This window comes from Chrysoperla carnea, chromosome 1 (assembly GCF_905475395.1).
Source record: "Chrysoperla carnea chromosome 1, inChrCarn1.1, whole genome shotgun sequence".
In the NCBI taxonomy this organism is placed as follows: domain Eukaryota; kingdom Metazoa; phylum Arthropoda; class Insecta; order Neuroptera; family Chrysopidae; genus Chrysoperla; species Chrysoperla carnea.
The window spans coordinates 53220483-53242231 of NC_058337.1; the positions used below are offsets into that span (position 1 = coordinate 53220483).

Consider the following 21749-nt stretch of genomic DNA (forward strand, 5'->3'; position numbering starts at 1 on the left):
TCAAAATCATTTTTGAACATCTTTTATAAAGTTCTGAAGAGGAATTACAGATTGTTTGAGTTTAAATTTTAAACAAAAACGAAGACAATTGAAAATTGAGGCTTAAGAATCAAGCAATCTGTGATTACTCTTCAAAACTTTATAAAAATTTTAAGATTTAAAGAGGTTCAAAAGCACTTAGTTCGTTTAATTACATAAGCTTACAAGCTACAAGCTAGGCTTAGTGGGCACTAAGCCTACAAGCTAGTGTACCACAAAAATACGTACCACGAAAGGTACATAGTTCCTACCGTGTGCCCCACGAAAAATCTATTTTTTTTCTCAAGCTTTCAACTTACAAAGCAAATTATTAAGCTACAATACATTAAATACAATACGTAATTACAGTATATTTTTACAAAAAAAGAAAATGAACTTTATAATAGACTATTATGTTTTGTCGGGCACCTTAGTTATACAATCATATCACAATCTTCCAGAAACTTCAATATGTGTTTCACTGTAATAGGATAGACAAACACGTAGTTAATATCCAATCTTAGACAGATCTTATCTGTTGTCCAGCAGTTGAGCAACTTCAGTCTATAATTTTCTATAAGGACATGGCCACACCACATGATTCAGTGTTTGTTTCAGATAGCCACAGTTACAATGTGTCTAAAGCAAATGAGTCTTGAACAAGTTTTACTTTGTGAAGTGAATTGTGCAGATTATAGTGCCTGGTGCAACATCTATTGATTGTGACAATTTGCTTACTTTTATATTTACAAGCGTGAAAACACTGCTCAGGTCTTTGATTGTGGTACATTTAAAAGTAACTTATCCCCTTTTTTTCTTTGCCTTATTTTATTAGTATTGCTTGCCTTAATTTTACTTTTTTTAAAAAACACTTTATATCAGTGAATTGAATTAAATATTCCTCAGGGTTATGTGCAATTGCATTGAGATCAGCACTCTCATTACCCTCGATGCCAATTTAGGAAGGTATCCAAAGTTAGTTATAATTCATTTGATATTTTGGGATTTTTGAGGGACTGAAGAGCGCTCAAAGAATCAGAAAATATGAGGATTTTTTTGTTTTTTTTCCTAGTTGCAATATCAGTTGCTGCATTCAAGAAATACCGTAGAACGCTGATTATACGAATTAATTGGGACCGGGGTCGATTCGGATAATCGAACATACACTATTTTGTATACAATACAATGCTATTGAGTTGAAAAAAACAAACGTTGCAATGTCTCAAAACACGTAGTGTCTTGCCTGTTATTTGATTGTGCCAAAAAGCTTTTACGGGTTTGATTTAAAAAATGCCTGACGGTATTTAACGTTTTATAAAAATGGCAAGTTTTGAATGAAAGTATTAATTAAACCACATATTTTTTCGAAATTTATAACAAAAATTTATCTTTCATAGAGGTAAAATTACTCATAGAGGTAGTACTCTTTTGCACTACCTAAATTTTTATAATAATATGAATATCAAATACAAACTGTAATTGTGGATTTTATTTATAGATTTACAATCGGATTGATGATTCAATTACATATTTAATAGAAATGATTTAGAAAGTAAATATCAGTCATTAATTGATTACTAATTAATCAAGCTATCAAATTATTTACAAAAAGAATTGTTTTTTTAGATTTATCTTAAAAATCCAAAGGAGACCTGCATGAAATTTAAATTTGGTTCAAATATTTTTCTTCCGTAACTTTATTGACTGAAAATTTCAACTAAACCATTATTTTAGTAATTAATATCTTTTTAATTACCTAAAACTAATTAATAAAAGTACAAATTCAGTGAGGGCTTTTTAAAATTTCTAAAACGGAAATTCAAATTTTTATACGGACGTGACATTATAGTACTTGTAAAATTTGTTGACATACTGTATGGTATTAATTACCATATATTAAGTATTACATTGATTTCTATTAATCTACTACTTTTGACTTGTAAAATCCCGTATAGTACTCTCACGTATTGTAATCTGAAGGATTGCAAAAAAAAGAGGGCGGTACCGGCTATCATTTAACGGCAGTGTAGCGATTTTTCGACTGTTAGATAAAACTACAGAGCATTTGTTACTTTCGACCCGCCGCGCCGTTACTTTTGTACCCGCTCTGCCTTATAATGTTTCTTAGTAATTAGCGGTAGTTAAAAAATCAGAACTTTGTAATGCTTTTAATAATTATGATATTCTGAATAATTAATTTGAAAAAAAAATGTGAAAAGTATTACAAAAAAAAAAAATGGAGACGGAAAACTAAATGATTTATTTATTTAATATACCAAAAATTTGTGAGTAGGTACCTATACTTATTATAATTATATTTAGGTAAATTCAACAGATGTTCACACAATTTAAAATAGTTATAAAATTTCCCAAGAGATTGGAATGCTCATCGTTTTTGAATATGTAAAAAAAAACTGTCGATTAATTTTATCAGATTACAGGTTGATGAGAATTCGAATCGTATGAGAAGAAAGTTGACAAATATCGCAAATGGTTCACAGGAAAGTTGGTTACTTATTTAGCTTTAAAAGAGCTTACTTTATCTAGCTTCAAAAATACATACATATGTTTTTTTTCTTTATTGTGTTTATTTAAAGTCGTTTTGACAAGCCAGAAAACTTAATAGGTATACAAGTTACAGGCGAGAACATGTGGTTTTTCAAATATTACTAAGTTACTGTTTACATATTAGCAGATAAGTTTCATCGGTTTTAACATTTTGATCGTTTAGAGGCAATGGCGTTCTTCGTTGAGTGTAGTTGAAAGATCGGTTGGAATGTTTATTTGTTTGCATGGGATGTTGTTACGGGCGAAGATTGCCACTCCGCCTCTAGCGTGTGGGGTAATTTGGTAATTAGGCTTGTGTGGTTGTTGTCTTTGAATTTTCTATTCTAGAAATTGTAACCTCAATCAACATTTTGGAAAATTTATTTAAAAAAATCTTTTTCTATTCTAACTTATGCAACCGATGATGATTGGAATTGAACCGGGAAGAAATTGAACCTCAAACAATATTTTGAAAAATGTATTAAAAAAATATTACAAAAAATCCTTTGTTCGTGGATATAGTTTCGAATTACTTATTTATCATTTATCGTTCTTTTAGAAAGATCTCACTATTTTTGTATATTCAAAACCGTCTAGTATCTAGAATCAGTTGTAAGAGATGTTTGTTTCATTATAATACACATGTTGTCACAGATTGTTAGTTTTGAGAAGGTATCTAAATAATGATAACCAACATTGTTGAGGTTTGAAAAGGTAACGTGAATGATTTTGTCTGTGAACAGGAATGTATCAGTTTTAATAGGTCGATCGTAAATTAAAAAAGTTTAATTTGAATAAAACTTTTAGAATTGTATAAAGCCCTATGATGATTGACATTTGATGATTACTTGTTACTTTTATTTACAATTTTTTTTAGTGTTCGGCTAAAACCATTATTACAGTAACTTTATACATTATAGTCTGTATTAACTCCGGTAGTTCTGATTTTTTGCAGACTTGTTTATGATGTTATTCCAATGAATAATTCAAGTTTGTGACCTCGAGCGCCGAACGCGACTTTGTCAAAATCAAAAAATCTGTGAAAATTTTCGATTTTGGCGATAATAACCCTGAAGGACGAGTTTTTTGATGAAACCTTTTCCCTAGCGGATTGTTTTTAAAGTAGACTAAATTTGCTACAATATGAGATTAGAATCGTTTCTGTAGACTCAATTTATTCATCATTTATTCTAACTTATTGCAATTATGTGCAGTATTTCCGACATCCCTCGAACTACTCTAGCTGGAGTTAGTACTACTTATCTCTGACGAAGTGTGCTATTGTTGTTCTGGATCAAAATTATTTCAAAACGACATAATATTGCAAAAAATTGCAAAGTTCGAAAAAATGATAAATTTTGAAAGAATTTGTCTCGGAAACTATTAGGTCTACAGAGACGATTCTAGTCTCATATTGTAGTAAAAGTCCACTTTAAAAAAATCTTGAAAAGATACTTCAAAAACTACCCATTTAGGGTTATATTTGCTTAAATCTGAAAATAAGCTGAAATTTTCACGGGTTTTTCGATTTTTAACAAAGTTGTGTTCGTCGCTCAAGATCACAAACTTGGAAACTTGGAATACATTGGGACAACATCATTAACAAAAAAATGGAAACACTTTTTGTCTATGATCTAACAGCATATAAAAACGTAAACATACCACTGCTGGCACAACCGATGTACAAATAGAATTGTTTTTTTATAGATTTATCTACCAATTATCTATCAATAAGATCGACGTCAAAGTCAATTATGGCCTTACCTAATTTTAAAAAATGGCTCACTATAACAGAATATCCATCTGTTCTGTTACTTTATAAGTAGAATTTTAGAGCTGAAAAGGTAGGTACAATTTTAGACTTCTTCCGTATAACTATTCAGCTATTTGAAATTTTGAGCTTCACATTAATAGGACCTTTTCTAATCATTTCGAAATCAAACTTATTCGACTCGATACTTTTGATACACACGACAGATATTCACATTTATTCTCGGAGCTAAAGATGTTTCTGCTTTTTTTCTAAAAGAGTCGATATTAGCATGTTACGGTAGCTCAGCCTTTTAGAGGTTCAATATTGATGGTTCCACTTTTTTCGATAGAAGTAGACGGGCAATCTTTTTTCGAAGCAAGCGAAAAATATATATTTATAACGAAATTTACTTTCCGACAGCTATAATTAAATGGAACTTGTTTAAACTTGTCGGGATGATTAAGCCCGACACTGCACTGTTTGTATGTGGCTGTATTTTATGATTTGATTAAAATGAAAGAACACAAAATATCTTATGTATTTCCTTCCTTTTGACGAATTCTTAGCATCTCTCATTATTCACAAAAGGCATTTCAATTATATCAAAGAAAAAATATTTTACTTTTCCGTTAATGTGACGAGTGACGAGTTACAGGATTAAATTTACTTCACTTTGATATGTACAATTCACTAAAATAAGAGATTTCTTCTTTATTTAATTCGCGATAGGATATTTTATGTAAGAAAAGAAAATACCCAAACATTTTTGTAAACAATATTAGGAAACATAAAAATATATAATTTAAATGTTTTAAAAGGAAATAAATTCTTTTTAAAATAAATTCTGCTGGTGAATCGGTCATATACTTGCCTACATTAAATTGTGCTCTTTTAAAAATAGTATTGATTTCCTTTATAAATTAATCTTGCCTCTAACCTCGATAAAGTTTTTATAGCTAGCTGAAAATTTGGATATTGATTTATTCTAGGATATGGCAGATAACAAAAATTCATGAACCCTAACCTTCTGTCGCATGGTAAATAAGAGTCGATGTGGAGCTTTTTCTCTCATATGACATATATGTGCGGCAAAGTGGCCAATTGCGACATATTGGAGAAGGGGGAAATGAAATGAATAAATTTGAAAAAAGTTTCTGCTCCTTGCCAAATAAGTTCCCTAACGATCGCACAAATGTTACGTAATGCTAGGAGACAAATCCCCCTTCCCTTCTCGACTAATATCAATAAAACCATGCTAGTCTTTGTCGGGCATTTGGGAGGAAGAATAAGGGAGAAATGTCTACCAGCAATATGCAACGCTTGTGCGATCTTTAGAGATTTTATTTGGTGAGGGCCAAAAATTTTTATCTATTTATACTTATTTAAATTCCTTCTTCCGCTCTATCTCGAAACGGGCCGCTGTGTCATATATATGACCTATGAGTTAGGGTTCATCGATTTTTTTACATGTCTTATTCTAGAATATTAGGTAAAAACTAACATATTGGCTATTTGCTTATTGCCTATTGGCTATTGGCTATTAACATATTTGCTTATTGGCTATTGGCTATTAACATATTTGCTTAACGCATGTATTCTGTCATACTCGTGATATTTATATGCCTAGATGAAATTCGAACATTCTGTATAACGATCATATAATGTTTGATACCAAATTTAATTTCAAAAGATTGGAGATTTTGGAAATGCAATAAAATAAATCATTTATTTCTCTGTTCTCTGTGACATCCTTACTAATGATGTAATTGAAGATCTTTATGCAAAAAGGTTTTACTATTCACAAAAAAAGGTTACTCAAAGGTCAATAAATGGTACCATTACTTTGTTACCTGTTTACAATGCAGTCACTTGTTTGTATTCTCAGTGTCACATCAGTCTTTGTTCTTGATGATCGAACATATTAATTGAAATCAGAGACTACTAAAGACGGAGACAATGTATGTAATTAGTATTGAGACACCTCTATAAACTATAACATCATACAGTTTAAAGCCAAAAAATTGAACTATAGTTATAACATCATAAACAGTCTTTCAACGACAATGATCACCCCGTTCTATTGAATGTAAGACAAAAATATTTTTGTATTTTAACTTAATTATCTTCCTAATAGAATAACAAATTCTATTCCTAATAAGATAATAAATTCTATTCCTTATAGAATAATAAAAAACGATTGGTTAGTCGCGTCTACTATCGGAACCCACGAGAATTTTCGTACATGATATAATCTTTAAGTAAGGCATGAAAATGTTGAATATCACGTAGTATTATAAGTTTAGTATCATAAAACTAATTTCCATCGTACGTATTCATAAAAGTAAAATTCGATAAAAAAACGTGTTATAATTTCAATAAAGCTTCTGTCTCAAATAAATTTTGTTTAACGGATGCGTGAAGTATAGTGGAGGTGTAAAAAAATAAATTCTAATACTAAAAACATTAATGTTTATGAGGATATATTGATTAATGTTTGTTACGCTTTGATGCAAAAGCTACTGGACGGATTCTGATGAAAATTCATAGTATTATAGCTTATACATCAGAATTGGACAAATTAATTTTGTTACAATAATAGTGGCTGGAAAACCATAAAATCTCATTTTGTTACGACACGTTACGGCGTTATTATACATTATACTTATCAATTCTGATCTAATGTCCACCATATTGCGACCCCATTGAGTTGGTGTTTAGGGAGCGGGCTAAGTGTGAATAAGCGCATTGAAGGCTAACTTAATGTAATGGATTTGTCTTTAGAATTGGATTTGTGTATATTGCGAGTGTTATGGAGGAAGGGTAAGTAAGGGCAAAAACGTGAAGGCTACAACGCGGTAGTTTTTTTGCTTGGTAAGTTGAAATTGCATAGCGAAGTGAGCAGGTAACTGTTAGTATTACATTTATCAAAAGCATGATATATATTAATGCTCATAGCCATATACATTTATCTACTGGAAAACGTCGGGTATATCACTCTCCATGCTAAACTACAAGCCAAAGGATTGGCATGTGAATAATATACACATTTCCAATAGTTAAGAGATATCCAATCCTTTCGGCAGGTTCACAAGAGCTTTAAGATATCGTTGATACACAGGGTTACTACAGAAGATTAATTACGTTTGAAGGTTTTACAGTCACAAAGCTAAAGGGTGCTTTTGTTGATTGTATCCATTTTATCCTACAAAGTTTTTATAGCCTTCAAAATGTAGTTCATCATTTGCAGTAGCTCTATACCGGATGTATTTTTTTTTTTAGTAAAAGTGCAATACATTAGAATAGGTATGACATTTTTTTATATGACAAAAATTAAGTTTATAATCAATCTGTTAGCATAGAAAAATCTAAAAACTCCACGTTCTACGCCAACGGATGTCAATATACCCAATTTTTAGCTTATTTTGAATTGTACTACATCTGATAGAACAATGTACACTTTTTACAATGTAGAACAAATTTTGAGTCATTGTACACTGTAGTGCTTCATTTGGCCGTCTCATTAATATTAGGTGTGAACATCATCATTAATACTAGGTGTGAACATCAACCTTAACTACATAATATTTGACATCTATTAACTAATACTTGAATGGCAGGTACACTCGATTTTGCGGCTTTCGCTTTATCCACCGAGTTCGATTTAGTCGTTCCATTAAACGGTGTCGATGTAGTAGTTATCGTCCATTCAGCTGCATTTCTACGGCAACGCCATTCAAGACCGTCCTGCTAGCGGATCGAATCTACCCCTGTATGCTGTTTTGAACATCAATAGGCAAGTAGTCGGCGTACGGAGTACTCTTTTTCCTGGTGGTTCCGGATGAATCTAGCAAGTAAGCAAAGATAATCGATATTTGTATTCCATTTGAAGGTGCTTCAGATGCTTGGTAGCGAAAGCTCGAAAAATATAACTTACTTGCTACTGAGTTAAACTCAGAAGGCTGGAGGGTCGCATTGGGTGCATTTATTCTATCGGATCCTGGCTAGCTCAAAGCTATAGGCCGTGAAGTCATTAGGAGTAACACCCAGGTATACGCAGTTCATGGCTAGTCTTACATCGAACGGCTAACCTGATAGAGGGAAGGTCAGTTCTCGTGACCCTGCTCAAAAGTACTGGGTCTCCTGAACGTCTGTGCCGTCCTCCCCACTATACGTCAATGTGAAGCTTTGTGGTTATAAATCTGTTATTTTCTGTTTTTAATCTGCTATTTTAATATTTTATTTTAAACTTCTTATTTGTAGTACATTTCAGCAACTTAGATTTTAATCTCTAAATAAAAAGCTTTTCTATGGTAGAACGTTCTAAAGACTTTTAACAGTACCCTATATAATGAATTTTGAGTCACTGTACACTGTAGTGCAAATTTAACTGACTCATAAATATTAGATTTGAGTGTACACCATACATAACATTAACTACATATTATTTGACATCTATTAACACTTAACTACTTCTGTTTCGATATTGTTTGGAGGTGCTCTAATTAATTGTGCCTTAAATTGAAATAGATAATTATATATTATGAGAATATAATTAGTATAAAGTATATAATGTATGTAGGTATGTAGGCTATACTGACTGTCCCAAAAATCATGAATACCAGCCAGAGAAAGGATAGAGAATGAAATTCTAAGGCGAAAAGTTCTATTATTTTTTTCGATCTAACGTACCCTTAAAATAGTTTCTCAAAAAGTAAATATATGATCATTCTTGAGATTTTGTGGTAGCTCGCGAATTCAGCTTTGCGGAAGCTCGTGTAATTTTTTTTTTTTAATCTAGTGATACCATTTAACACATTATTTTTAACAAAATAATTATCTTTTATTGGATGAATAATATGGATTTCTGTAAACAATTGATACTGTCTCGCATTAAAATCCACGTATAATTACTATCCTATAATTACTCACTATGTATTTATTAAAACTTAAAAATGGTCAGCGATTTTGTACGTAAATCATTTTATATTTCATATATACCAATATATTTCATAAAAAATATTTATTTGTATTTGGTACCTTCCAGTATGTGTGTTATTAATTTTTCAATAGGTTTCATCAAGTATTTTAGTTCCATGTAAAGAGGCATATGGAACAAGTGAGGCTAACATAGCTATTTAATTTTAATCTACAATTTATAATTAAATAATTGAAATTAATAATTCGGGTTAGTGCAATAACGGAATAAGATAATGTTACCCAAATTTATTCTTCGGAAGAATAAAGAAAATTTTACTTTTCCTAAATTTGTTATTAAAATTTTCCTGAAATTACTTTAAAACAAGTGAAAACAAACAATTGACTGAGTTAATTATTGAAATACCATGCATAGTCAGTGTTGATTTCTTTATACAAACATGTGGCACATACATAACTGATAATCAAGTATAGTTCATATTATAAAATATGAAAACTAAATATTATAAAATATGAAACTTTTGTTCTATCTCTAACGGTTTACAAGATGGGTCCTACAGACCCAAGACCCAATTGACCTATGATGCTCATTTACGAACTTGACCTCACTTTTTACGTCCTGAGTACGCTGTAAAAATTTCAGCTCAATATCTTTTTTCGTTTTTGAGTTATCGTGTCCAAAGACGGACGGACGGACGGACAACCGGAAATGGACTAATAAGGTGATTTTATGAACACCTATGACAAAATTTTTTTCCTAGCATCATTATTTTTAAGCGTTACAAACTTGGGACTAAACTTAATATACTATGCACATTTCATATATACATGGTATAATAATAGTTGATATTTTAAAATTCAAGTGAATAATTAATGAAAGCTTATTTTATTAAGGGTACCTATATCAGATCGAAAAAATGAGAAGTTGTAGGAAAATTGTAGTATAACCATATGATAAATTGTAGTTAAATTTATTTGTTACACCTTTGCTTAAAATCCTACCTTTCTGTTTAAACGCTTCAATTTATTAACATAAAGAAATTTATACTTTTTAAAATACTAAAAGTAAGCCGAGAATCAAATTTCAATTCGATTGGATTATTATTACGATCGTTTTAAAAAACTATCAGTTGGTATTTCTGGATTTTTTTTTTGCAATAAATAATTCATGAGGATAAAGTTAACATTAATACTTTGCGGTTAAAAATTAAATTTTAATTTTAGCGGAATTAATTTGCCCTCTTAAAAAAAATACTTTAACCAAAAGGTATGTGTTAACAAGAAAAGATCAATCATGAAATGTTTTAAATTGAAAATTTAAAACTAATTAACTTTATCAAGAAAAGAATGGGTTTTTAAATAAAAAGCGACTAAAGAAAATTTAGCTGAGTACGATAATTTAAACATGGTTTTCACTGACTAATCACCAAGTATTATTATACTTCGTCAGATAATGTCGTCATCTGTTAAATTTCATCTCGTTCCTAGAGGATTTTCTCTCCGTGAAATTATAATATCATATACACATACTATACTATTAGATATTTATAATAGTCTCCTGTATTAATAAAATCTTACTGCTTTGCCTCTTTGCATGATATCATGAACATAATATTCAATGCATTTTCCCGTGACAATTCTCGTTGCATTATTATCTTAGAGTTGAATGTATACAAATTATGAATCTATCGATTTGAAATATGGAGAATGCAATTTTCAAACAGAATCAATTACGAGCACTCATTCACTCAAAATTAGGAACGCAAGAAAAGAGGATTGTCTATGCAGGTTTCGTTACAATTTTAAATACATGAAGATGTCTATTTGCAACCTTGTTATAAATAATCCTCAGCCATTATCCATTGAGTACTTTCCTAAGTATTTTCAAAATGCAAAAAATTAAAACAATTTATAAAGTAAAAGAGACGCAAAAGAGTTTTCTATTTATACCACTTTGTCGCCCTATTAGCTCAGTTGGTTAAGGCGTAACCATTTCCATCCGCGGTATGCTTAGGGTAGCGGGTTCAATTCCCGCCATTGCAACAAAATTAATTTGATTAATAGTTGTGATGGGCTGGTCTAGTGCATGGTATATGCAATGTCTTCTCTGCAAAATTGATTCTGAAGACATTCTATTGACTCTGAAGACATTGCAGAATTGAATGTCTTCTCTGCAAAATTGCAATGGTCATTTCATGCTCAGTGTCCATGCTTGGTATGCAACTAAATGTGACCGTCTCTTTTCGTCATTATGGACAAAAATTTATATTTTACTAGGCTTTGTTTTAGATTCTCCATTGACTTAATGATAATTATTTTTGTCTGTATCTTTCTTTTTTACCCGAATGTCAAGCAGTGGTTATGTGTTTCGTGTATCTTGTATGTATGTATATTTGTTTTAAATTTCTTTCTTACCTCGTATCTTCCATAGGGATTTATAAATTTCAAAATGTAAGGTTTCACTATATTTGTCTCAAAAGTGTTACAAGGTAGGAAGAAACAAAACGAAATGGCGTATTAATGTTTGACGAAAAAACACAAAATGGCGTATTTATTTTTAGAGCGAAATAATAGGTTTATAACAAAAAAATTAAGGAAATCAAAATAAAGGAAATTAAAAGATAATCACAAAAATTATAGGTTATATGTTTAAATTTAATTAGGAATAACATTGGATTAAAAGTTTTAATCTACACAAATAAAATGCTGTGATAGTAGAGATCTGAAACTTGGAGAGTATATTCTTTGTATGACGCGATAAACAATTCTACTTCTTTCCGAAATTCTACTTCTTAGGGGGTGAAAAATGGAAGCAAAGTTTGTGGGAGACAAGGGATTCCTTGGCCCAATTTACTTGAAATTTTGCATAAGCATTCGTTAAAAGAATTGATGGAAGATATGATTCGTATTTTATTGAAAACCTTCGCCTAACGGAGTTAAAAACAGATATAAAGTTATTTTGAGGGTGATTTGCATCGAAGCTGATATTCGTCATTATTAAATTAAAAAGCCCCGACCAAGAATAGGCCCCGGCTGTTAAAATCACTATGTAAACTACTGGACATGATTCTTTCTTTTCAGATTTTATTTAACGCAGTCGAGTTTTTAATTTTTTTTAAATTATTTATTTTATTGCTATTTAAAATTTGTTAACAATTTGGATTATTAACGTGTAAAAGACTCTGATTAATAAAACATTCTCTATTGTGTACAAACCAAGCATCAGTACCTACACTTACACAACAGGTTTGTATAGATTTAAACCTAAATCGATTTTGTCTTTACGAACAAAGTAAATATAGATAGTCCTTAGTCCTTACAGTCCTTTTGTTATATGCAATGTAATTATATTATTTACCAATCTATATCCTGTTAAATAATATACGTTATATATATATAGTATAGGTAAGTATATGTGAATGTCTGTTACACACCCTTGTAGTAGGTTACGTCATTAGTCAGGGACGTGGTCATGTATGGACAAGCAATAGCACTCCAAGGAAATGATTATTAATCTAACTTAAGCTTACACCGAACGTATTAATTTATACAAATTGAATTCGATTTCAAACATTGTTCAAAATTTATATAGTCACGGATTCGTAGAGAAAGACAAAGTTTCTGTTATAAATACAGAGAAAGTATAAATATCTTGCGTACGCTTTATATCTTGAGTTGTCGGATTTGTGTAACAAGTCAAAGACTTGTCTGTTTATAGTCCTTAGACAAAAAAAACTAAACAAGTTTGCTGTTAGGACAGTAGCAATTTTAAGTAAAATAACTTAAACAAAAGTCGCAGAGTTTATTATTAATAATATTATGTTCTGACATCAGATTGAACCTAGTTCTTAAGATTGCTTGAATTACCAATTTAGATCCGAAAAGGTAAGAGGTGTAATTACTGAAGAAATGCTACTGAAAAATATGGCATTGTTACATTTTATCGAAAGGATACACGCTAGCTACAGAAAAATGCTTTATCCGAAAATTTTTCAAGGATAATAGAAAACATTCCCCTGAACTTTGACCTACAATTATCGATAAACTTTCAGCTTATTTTCTCTCGATAAAGAACAATAAAGACATAATTTTAAGTCGCATTTGCTCCAAAAACTAACGATTTTCGAAATAATGTTTTAAACCAAAAAAATTAATTTTTTTATCAAGATCAACTTTATAATTTAAAGTGCTATTTTGTCTCTTATCTTTTAATGTCTAAATTGGCCATTAAAGCAACCCGGAGGCCTAAACCCCATTCAGATGTCAGAATATGATGTTCTCCATAAAACCCTATAACTTTTGGTAAAGTTATTTTTTGATTGGTTATTTAAAAAACAATCTATTAGCCATAATATATTAAAATGGCCTACCCTCTATGGCCTAACACGTGCCTTTGAATTTAGACAGATGTCGGAAAAAAAATTTGTTTTTGATGTTTCTTTGTATACGCAAAATAAAATTGTAAAACAGTCATAAATTTTAAGCTGGTAATTTTAAGTTAACAAAAGGAATGCGTTCAATTGTTTATTTAAAAGTGACTTGAAAAATTCTTTACCCTATAGAAAGCTAAATATCACCAAGTACTATGAGGTTTAAATTATTTTCAAAAATAAGAAACAATTAGAGATCTCTACGAAAATACTGTGACCTAATGTATCAAAAACTTGTTTGCTTCACTGAGTAATTTCAACTTTAAAAACAAAGACTATCGCGTTAAAGCCACTTTTCCACTCGGCCTCAATTATCCTTCTTTTTGTTCACGATTTTAATTTTTTGGTTCGAAATCCTAGTTTTAAAAAAAAGTGCAATACAGCCCATGTCACTCGCTAATAATGAAGCTTTCTATAGTTAATAATTTAACACTGTAAAAGATCACATTTAAAAACATTGTCAGCGATAATTGACTGAAAATCAAAATTAGCAGGCGGATGTATCCACAATGTGTTTAGGTGATCAATTTTATGCGTAGTACAATCACAGCTCGTTACTTTTATTTCCTATTATTACGTCTACACTAATTATTGACTAGATGCAAATAATTCTAAGAAATATACGCCAGCATTATATACAGTATCAATGATAATTGCTAAAGTTTAGTAGTTTGTAACTTTTGCGATAAATAATAATCAATAAACCGTAAAACTATTAAATATATTAAACCATTGTTTATTTTGCGATTTTAGATAGTTAGGTAAAATATATGTACTTACTTATGATTTATTATACCTTTGCACTCATGCATTTTATCTCTGCACTTTTATAATACCATATTTATGGATATAATGGTTATGGATTGTATCAATATATAAGGGGCTACGGAAAACAGGAATTGCCAAGTCGATAACAAGATATTTACTAGCTCACGAACTTGCACTGACTCTTGTGATACCTAAGCGTTGAAGGTGGATTATAAAGTCGTTCCTCGTGAGATTTTGCCATAACCATGTTTCTCTCTTGTTGTTCCAGTTATAAATTCCAAAAAGTATCGCATTTTTTGTGCATATTAATTTTAGTATAAAATTTTGGAAAAATGTAAATGAACAAATTTTGTGACCGACATACTATATTCAGTAAAACGGTATTTTACGACGGTAATTTGAAAAAAAAATTTGATCAGTGTAAAATAATAAACTGATCCAAAAAAAAGTAATATCATCTGTGATTATATCTAAATGATCTTTTGATCTTCGATAAGATTTTAATTAAAAATATAAAATGAACTTACCATTAAAACAGTGATATTCAATGGTAACCAACAGCATATGAATACAATGACAACAGTTACCATCATTTTTATCATCTGAAATCAAAAATATTCATTAAACTGGATAAAACCCTTTGTTAGAAATTAGTGATACAATTATAGATAGATTCCCGATGAAGTAGTTTTAGTTTTGAAATACTTTGATGAAAATGATTAATGTAGTATTAGACCGAGAGATCACAATGAAGCAAAATTTCTTTGATTCTTTTTGTCTACTATTTGCAAGATTGATGAAAGTTTGATAGTAAAAGAAAATCAGATTTTAACCCTAATTCGAGTATCGAATTTATGAAATCATTTATGGAATGGAGTTGATCTATTTTTCTGTTCCAATTTTGGTATTTCAGAGATTTTTGTATACGTTTATATCAACAAAAAGTCATTGACAAGACAAAACGCAGAAAGTTTGCAAATTCAAGGGCTAACCTAAGGGGTTACAGAAGTGAAATACAAATTTTCAATTCTTCAAAACGTTTTTTTAATCTTTTCGACAGTTTTACAGCTTAATGCCATTTTTCTCTGCAATTTCTTTAATCAATAATTTTGTGAAGCCATAAATGACAAATCAAATAAATTTAGAAAAATTATATTAAACACAAAAACAGAATACCTAATTCGTTTTACATAAATTCAATACGAGGTGGCTAAGGTTGAAAACTCATTTTTTTATTATTAGACTTATATCACCTACTTGGTCTACTTTTAAATAATATTCATATTCGTTTCCAAAATTATTTCGATCGAATGTCTAAGGCTCATTTTTAAATAAACCGAACTAAGAAATATATTAATTATCAAAAATTTTGTGTTTTTTACAATTTTTATGTTTGAATGAATCATATAACGGACATCGGATATCGGATATTCAAAAGAAAAAAGTTTTATAATTTATTATTTCATTTATTTAATATTAGTAAATACGATTTCATTTTTCACTCGTTTTGTTATACTTTTAAATCACTGAACAATTACTGTAATGCTATCAATTAAAAATATATTTTATTTCTACATTGTGGAAATTAAATAAACATTAAAAATACAGGATGAGATAGATTAATTTTGCATTGAAAAATTCCATTCTCAAATCTTGTTAACTTGTTTCTTCAATCTTCTGCTTTTTGATTTTACAAGACCTTTTGAATAAAGCTGCTCAATAGGGTGCGAAAAAAAATTAAAGGTTACCTCTCACACCAGATAAACTATAACCTAATCAAGAAAATCCTGCCATTGGTGAGACAATTGTTTTAGTCGATCATAAATATGACATAATTTTGGGAAAAAATAGTTTTGTTTAACTTGAGGGCAGCCCATTTGAATATAAAAATCTCCTACCGTTTTTGAGAAATTTATACATCCTAACACGGTAAAATAAGGAATGCAAAATTATTAAATTTATTTTGATAGATCATGTCAATATGATACCGAGTCACAAAAATCAGAGCATGCTTAAACTTAGCTTTAGCAAAAAGTCAGAAAGTTAGTACTTTCGGCTAGGTAATACAGAAAATTTAATCTGATATTTTTGCTAGTAACTAGTTTTGCAGTGATCGAATTAAAAAAGTCGCACTATGAAATTTCCTAGCGATCTAAACCTGTTCTATTATTGCAAATAAGATATATTTCAAAAAGTGTAAAATTTCGTTTTTGAACACAACACTATCTTTTCATTTGTAACTTTTGTATATTGTTAAAGAACATACTTGAAATTTTGAAAAAAAGGTGCACTTAAATCTAAACAAAACAATAGTGGTCTGTGGAATTACTAGACCATTAAAAAATAAGCTATTTTTCAATAATACCTGTGAACAATATTCTTGTAAATAATTATGGCTTCTTAGTATACTTTTATTTATTCGACGCCTACTGAAATTCAGTTTAAGCCTGTTATCGTAGTTCTATTTGTAGCCATCGGTTGTCGCGTGGTAAATGGTTTTTTCCAATACCTATCTAATTCAATTAAAAAACGCTTATCAGCTTAGAACATGTTGTAATTTTAAAGTTTCATTACTTTTTAAATACACAAAACCAATACTGAAGGCTATTGATATAAATTTAATAGGAAAAATTATACGTAATCTTCAATTTCAGAAATAAATAATTTTCTTACTTCTAATTTATAGAACAATTAAATTATTACTTGATTTATAAAAAAATTCCGATCAAGTATTTTACCAAAAGTTTTTGGTAAATAATAGCTTTGGGCAACTTTTTAGATCTTTACAGTAAGTCTTTAATGGTCGGCATATTAAATTTGATTTTTTTCGATGTGTTGAATATTAACAATTTCTCAATAGGTAAATTAAAATGACAGTATCTAGAATAAATTTCGATGGTATATAAAAAGATATTTTGACTAGTTCAGAGAGCATTATTTTCATAAATACTTCAGTTGTTCCATTTTAAAGAATCCCTACTTTCAACGAACATTTTATGTTGGCTTAAAATGACCATGATATCTAACGGTGTTTAAAAAACAACTCATATTGAGTACCAATACAAAGATAGACATGCATTTCTTGTTAGAATGTTATTATACCATGTAAATGAAATATATCAAGGTATACTAAGTTTAGTCCCAAGTTTGTAACGCTTAAAAATATTGATACTATGAACAAAATTTTGGTATAGGTGTTCATAAAATCACCTAATAAGTCCATTTCCGGTTGTCTGTCTGTCTGTCGTCTATCGTGCTAAGGACGTAAAAAGTGAGATCAAGTTCGTAAATGAGCAACATAAGTCCATTGGGTCTTAGGTCCGTAGGGCCGATCTTGTTAACAGTTAGAGATAGAACAAAAGTTTAAATGTAAAAAATGTCTCTTATAAAAAAATAAACAACTTTTGTTTGCAACATTTTTTCGTTAACATCACAGTTTACCCGTGATAGCGCAAATAATGCGCAAATTGTATAATATGTATTATATGGGAATATTAGTTATACATGTGTGTGTATGTATGTGTAATGTGACAGTGTAATCAACACTATCTATACATGGTATTTCAACAATTAACTCAGTCAATTGTTTGTTTTCACTCGTTTACTTAAAAATGACAAACATCGTTTGTCAAAAACCTAATAAATTCGAATATAAAATCTATCTACACTTACACCAGTATACTTCTATATATGTTGTCTGTATTACTGTCGAATTTATTGAGTTTTCGAAAGAATTTCCAAAAAAAGATGTACATTCCTTTTCCCCCGAAAAAAAATTTTAATCGTGGAATTTTCTACTTGGCACTGTACTCCTTGGTAAAGCAGAAAAAACGTATAGCGTTCAAAACAATGTTAAGAATGTTACAACCGATTTAGCGTCATTGAGAAACCAACCCATAAATTATAATATTAATTTGTCTCCTTAACAATAAAATATTGGTAAAGATCTTGACTAAGGACTTGCCTCATCATTCATCAAATATTTTTCATCTTTGCTATAAAAATCATTTGATTGGACTAGTTTACAATTCTTTTATGATATTTATTGATAGGTTTACAGATCTCACAATAACAAAATTGAACTATTTCTTATATAAAGAGTAAAAAGGATTTGTGTATTTTATTTCCTTTCAATGCGGACAAATGTTGATGTTTCTATCCTTACAGTAGAAAGAACATTTTACATTTTTATGAAAGATAAAACCGTTATGTATACATAAATTTTAATCTGTTATATATTTTTAATAACATAAATGTTATTAAAAAATTTTTTCTTAACGCCACACAGCCACTATATATGAATAGACCGTGTTCTGTTATTGACTGCAGAAACCCGGCTTACCAATCTTACTGATTATTATTGGCTACTGGTTATTGAATGATAGTCAGTGAATGAACAAATTTTTCAATTTTTCCTCACTCGTATCTCCAAAATTAGGCCTCAGATCCAAATTTGAAAAAGAGTTTTTTTGTTGCTCTTGATGAGCTTATTTTTGGAAGCTAGGTTTCTTCAGTCAATAACAGAACAGGTTGTGTATAGACTAAACAAAAAATTTGAATAACTACAAAAACGCGACTTTCACAATAACCTGTGTAATCGATTCCTTCAATCTTCCCATATAAGTATCGTTTCTTAATTTTTTTTTTTTTGACTATCATAAGATAATTTGTTTTGTTTTTCGTTTTTTTTAATGATGTACCAATATTTGTTATCATCTATCAAAACGATTGAATTGAGTGAAATCACTTTCATTGTTGGAAGTTAAAGCAAATTGGAAATTTTCGGAATTGCTATGGAAAGAGATTTGTTTAATAAGGAAATACCCACATTGTAAGGAAAGAGCAAACAAGGCTTTGTAGCTTTTTTAAATCAGTAATTCTGCGTTTAAGTCTTCTCAAAATAAATCGTAATTGCCGACATGTACATTGGAAATTGTTCGGTATCAGGGTCAGTGTTCTACCACTAAGCTACTGGATGTCTGTGTAAATGTATTATATTATTATTATGTAGAAACGTATCTCTCTCTTACTATCTTCACTAACTTATATTTCTCTCTCAACTTGTCAACACTGTTCGTAACAAGCTTGATCACACTTTTTTGTAACATTCTGATCATTTACTTTTGTAACATTCATCAGAAGCTTTACTTCAAAAATAGTTGAACTTTAAGCTTAATTTCGAGTGGCAGCTTGAATATGCTCGACTGTAACGTGTATATAGAGGTATTTTATTACATGATATTGTTACAGTTTGTATACAAAAGTAAAAAGTTGTAATATACATGGTAACTAAACAGATCTCTCTAGCTGTAAGGTTTTATTTTGCTATATCTCTAGTACACAGCATCTGTTACAAGTAATGCAAATTTTTTAAATGGCGTAGGTAATAGCCTTTACACGAAGGTAGAAATGCGGAATGCATAACATATATACCTATTTATAATTTTTGGTGCAAGAATGTAATTTTTGAAACAGATGATCTTTTAGGTTGAATAGCTGACCATAAAAGCTAGTGCTTTTTAAATAATTTTTTGAACTGCTCAAACTGCGAAATTTTTTGCAATTTTACACTGAAAATTAGTCAGATCAAATTATTATTAATATAACAAAATATTTTGAAAGTAAAACAAAATAACTATTACTAAAACACTTTTTCCATCAAGTAGTTAAGCAAAAGATGCTAGCACAAACAATTCTCGTAAACGAAGTTTTGACGCATAGTCTTCTTTCTGCCGATAGAAGTGAAAACTTAGAACTTTTAGTATAAAAATTTGAAATTTCATAATATTTGAATTAAAATTATCAACATCAATCTAGTTTTAACATCTATTGACATTCCGTGCAACAATTATATGCATGTTTATATGGTTTTTTATTATTTAAATATATTATGAGCTGTACAAGATTATGACAAAATATAATTCAATTGAAATAACAATATACAATCAAATGATTTGTGGATAGTATTTGTATTTAAATAAATTTCAATTTACTTGTTATATAAGCAGCACTAATGTTACACAATACGTCAGCTGTACAGCTACAGATATACTGCTATAAGCATGGAGGCGCGGTCACAGCATGTCGGTGACGCGAACCCATAAAATTTTCCCCTACCAAAAGTGCCCAACGTCGCTAAAGAAGTTTTCACTTCAATAATTATCTATGGAAAAACGCAGGGAAAAAACAAGGAAAGAATGGAGACCCTCGCAGCGAATAATACAACCAACAGCTAATGTTTGTTGAATTTAAAATTTCTAAACGCACATTTTATGATAATTTTTTGTATTTACGCGCATTAATGAATTTTATTTCATTAGATTTACGCTATGTGTTTGGTAATTGAATTTATATGTTTATACTTATATACTATCTATAAGTACCATCACATAATATTTGTTAATGTAATAATTAATAATTAATGTAATAAATAATTAAAATTAATTTTTATGTTTTATATAATATTATTTATTATTTAATTCATTTTAAAATCAATTTTGTTGTTGTAATTGGTAATTTAATATTTAATTTATTACGTATAAAAATATTGAATTATACAGGATGGATCAGAGAACGGTGCAATTTTCAGAATACCGTAAAACAAAAGCTCATTAGTTTTTCGACATTACATTGCACTATTTAAACTACATTTAAAAGCATTTAAGAAAAATATTTTTTTTAATAAAATTACATTTCACATTATTATGAAAGTATATAGAAGCGATGATACGTATTGGCAAATTTCGCAGTAGTTGTGTCCACATAATTTATAACTTACTCAATTAATTTTGCTTAGTTAAATATAAAAAATGAAATTAACATTAAAATTTAATTAATTTAATTTTCATAAAAGAGTATTTTAAGTTGCTAAACAAATAATTTGGAAAAATTGATGGTTTTTTGTTTTACAGCGTTTTAAAATCGCACACTTTTCTATCTCACCTTGAATAAATGGCTTATTCTACACAAATAACATGATCACTGTCAATTTATGAGAAAGTGGCGCTACACTAGCATATTTTTTAAATGTGTACTACCCACAAGTATAAAACCAACTTTAAAAAAAGTCACTAGTTCACTTTCAACAAGTGCACTTGTGACTTTAGGCATTATGGAAACGAACCTTTTTGAAGATGCCAATCGGTGAGGGAATTATGAATAATTATATGTTCGGATTTAATAATAATATGATAATAATTTGTTTTATGTAGTTAGTTAAAAATTTTCTTAAGCATTATTTAAAAAATATAATGCTTTAATTGTTGATGTTTTTCTTTTGCATCTGCACATTTCTAATT

At 29.5% G+C, this 21749-nt stretch overlaps 1 protein-coding gene across 1 annotated transcript in view; it reads right to left on the reverse strand.

Annotated features, from left to right (window-relative positions):
• The window catches only part of LOC123305828 (RYamide receptor-like), a 185045-nt gene that overhangs the window by 40066 nt on the left and 123230 nt on the right, over nucleotides 1-21749 (reverse strand). The window contains exon 4 of the mRNA XM_044887667.1: nucleotides 14979-15053. Coding sequence (XP_044743602.1) covers nucleotides 14979-15053 — 75 coding nt within the window. The remainder of the gene's footprint in view (nucleotides 1-14978; nucleotides 15054-21749) is intronic.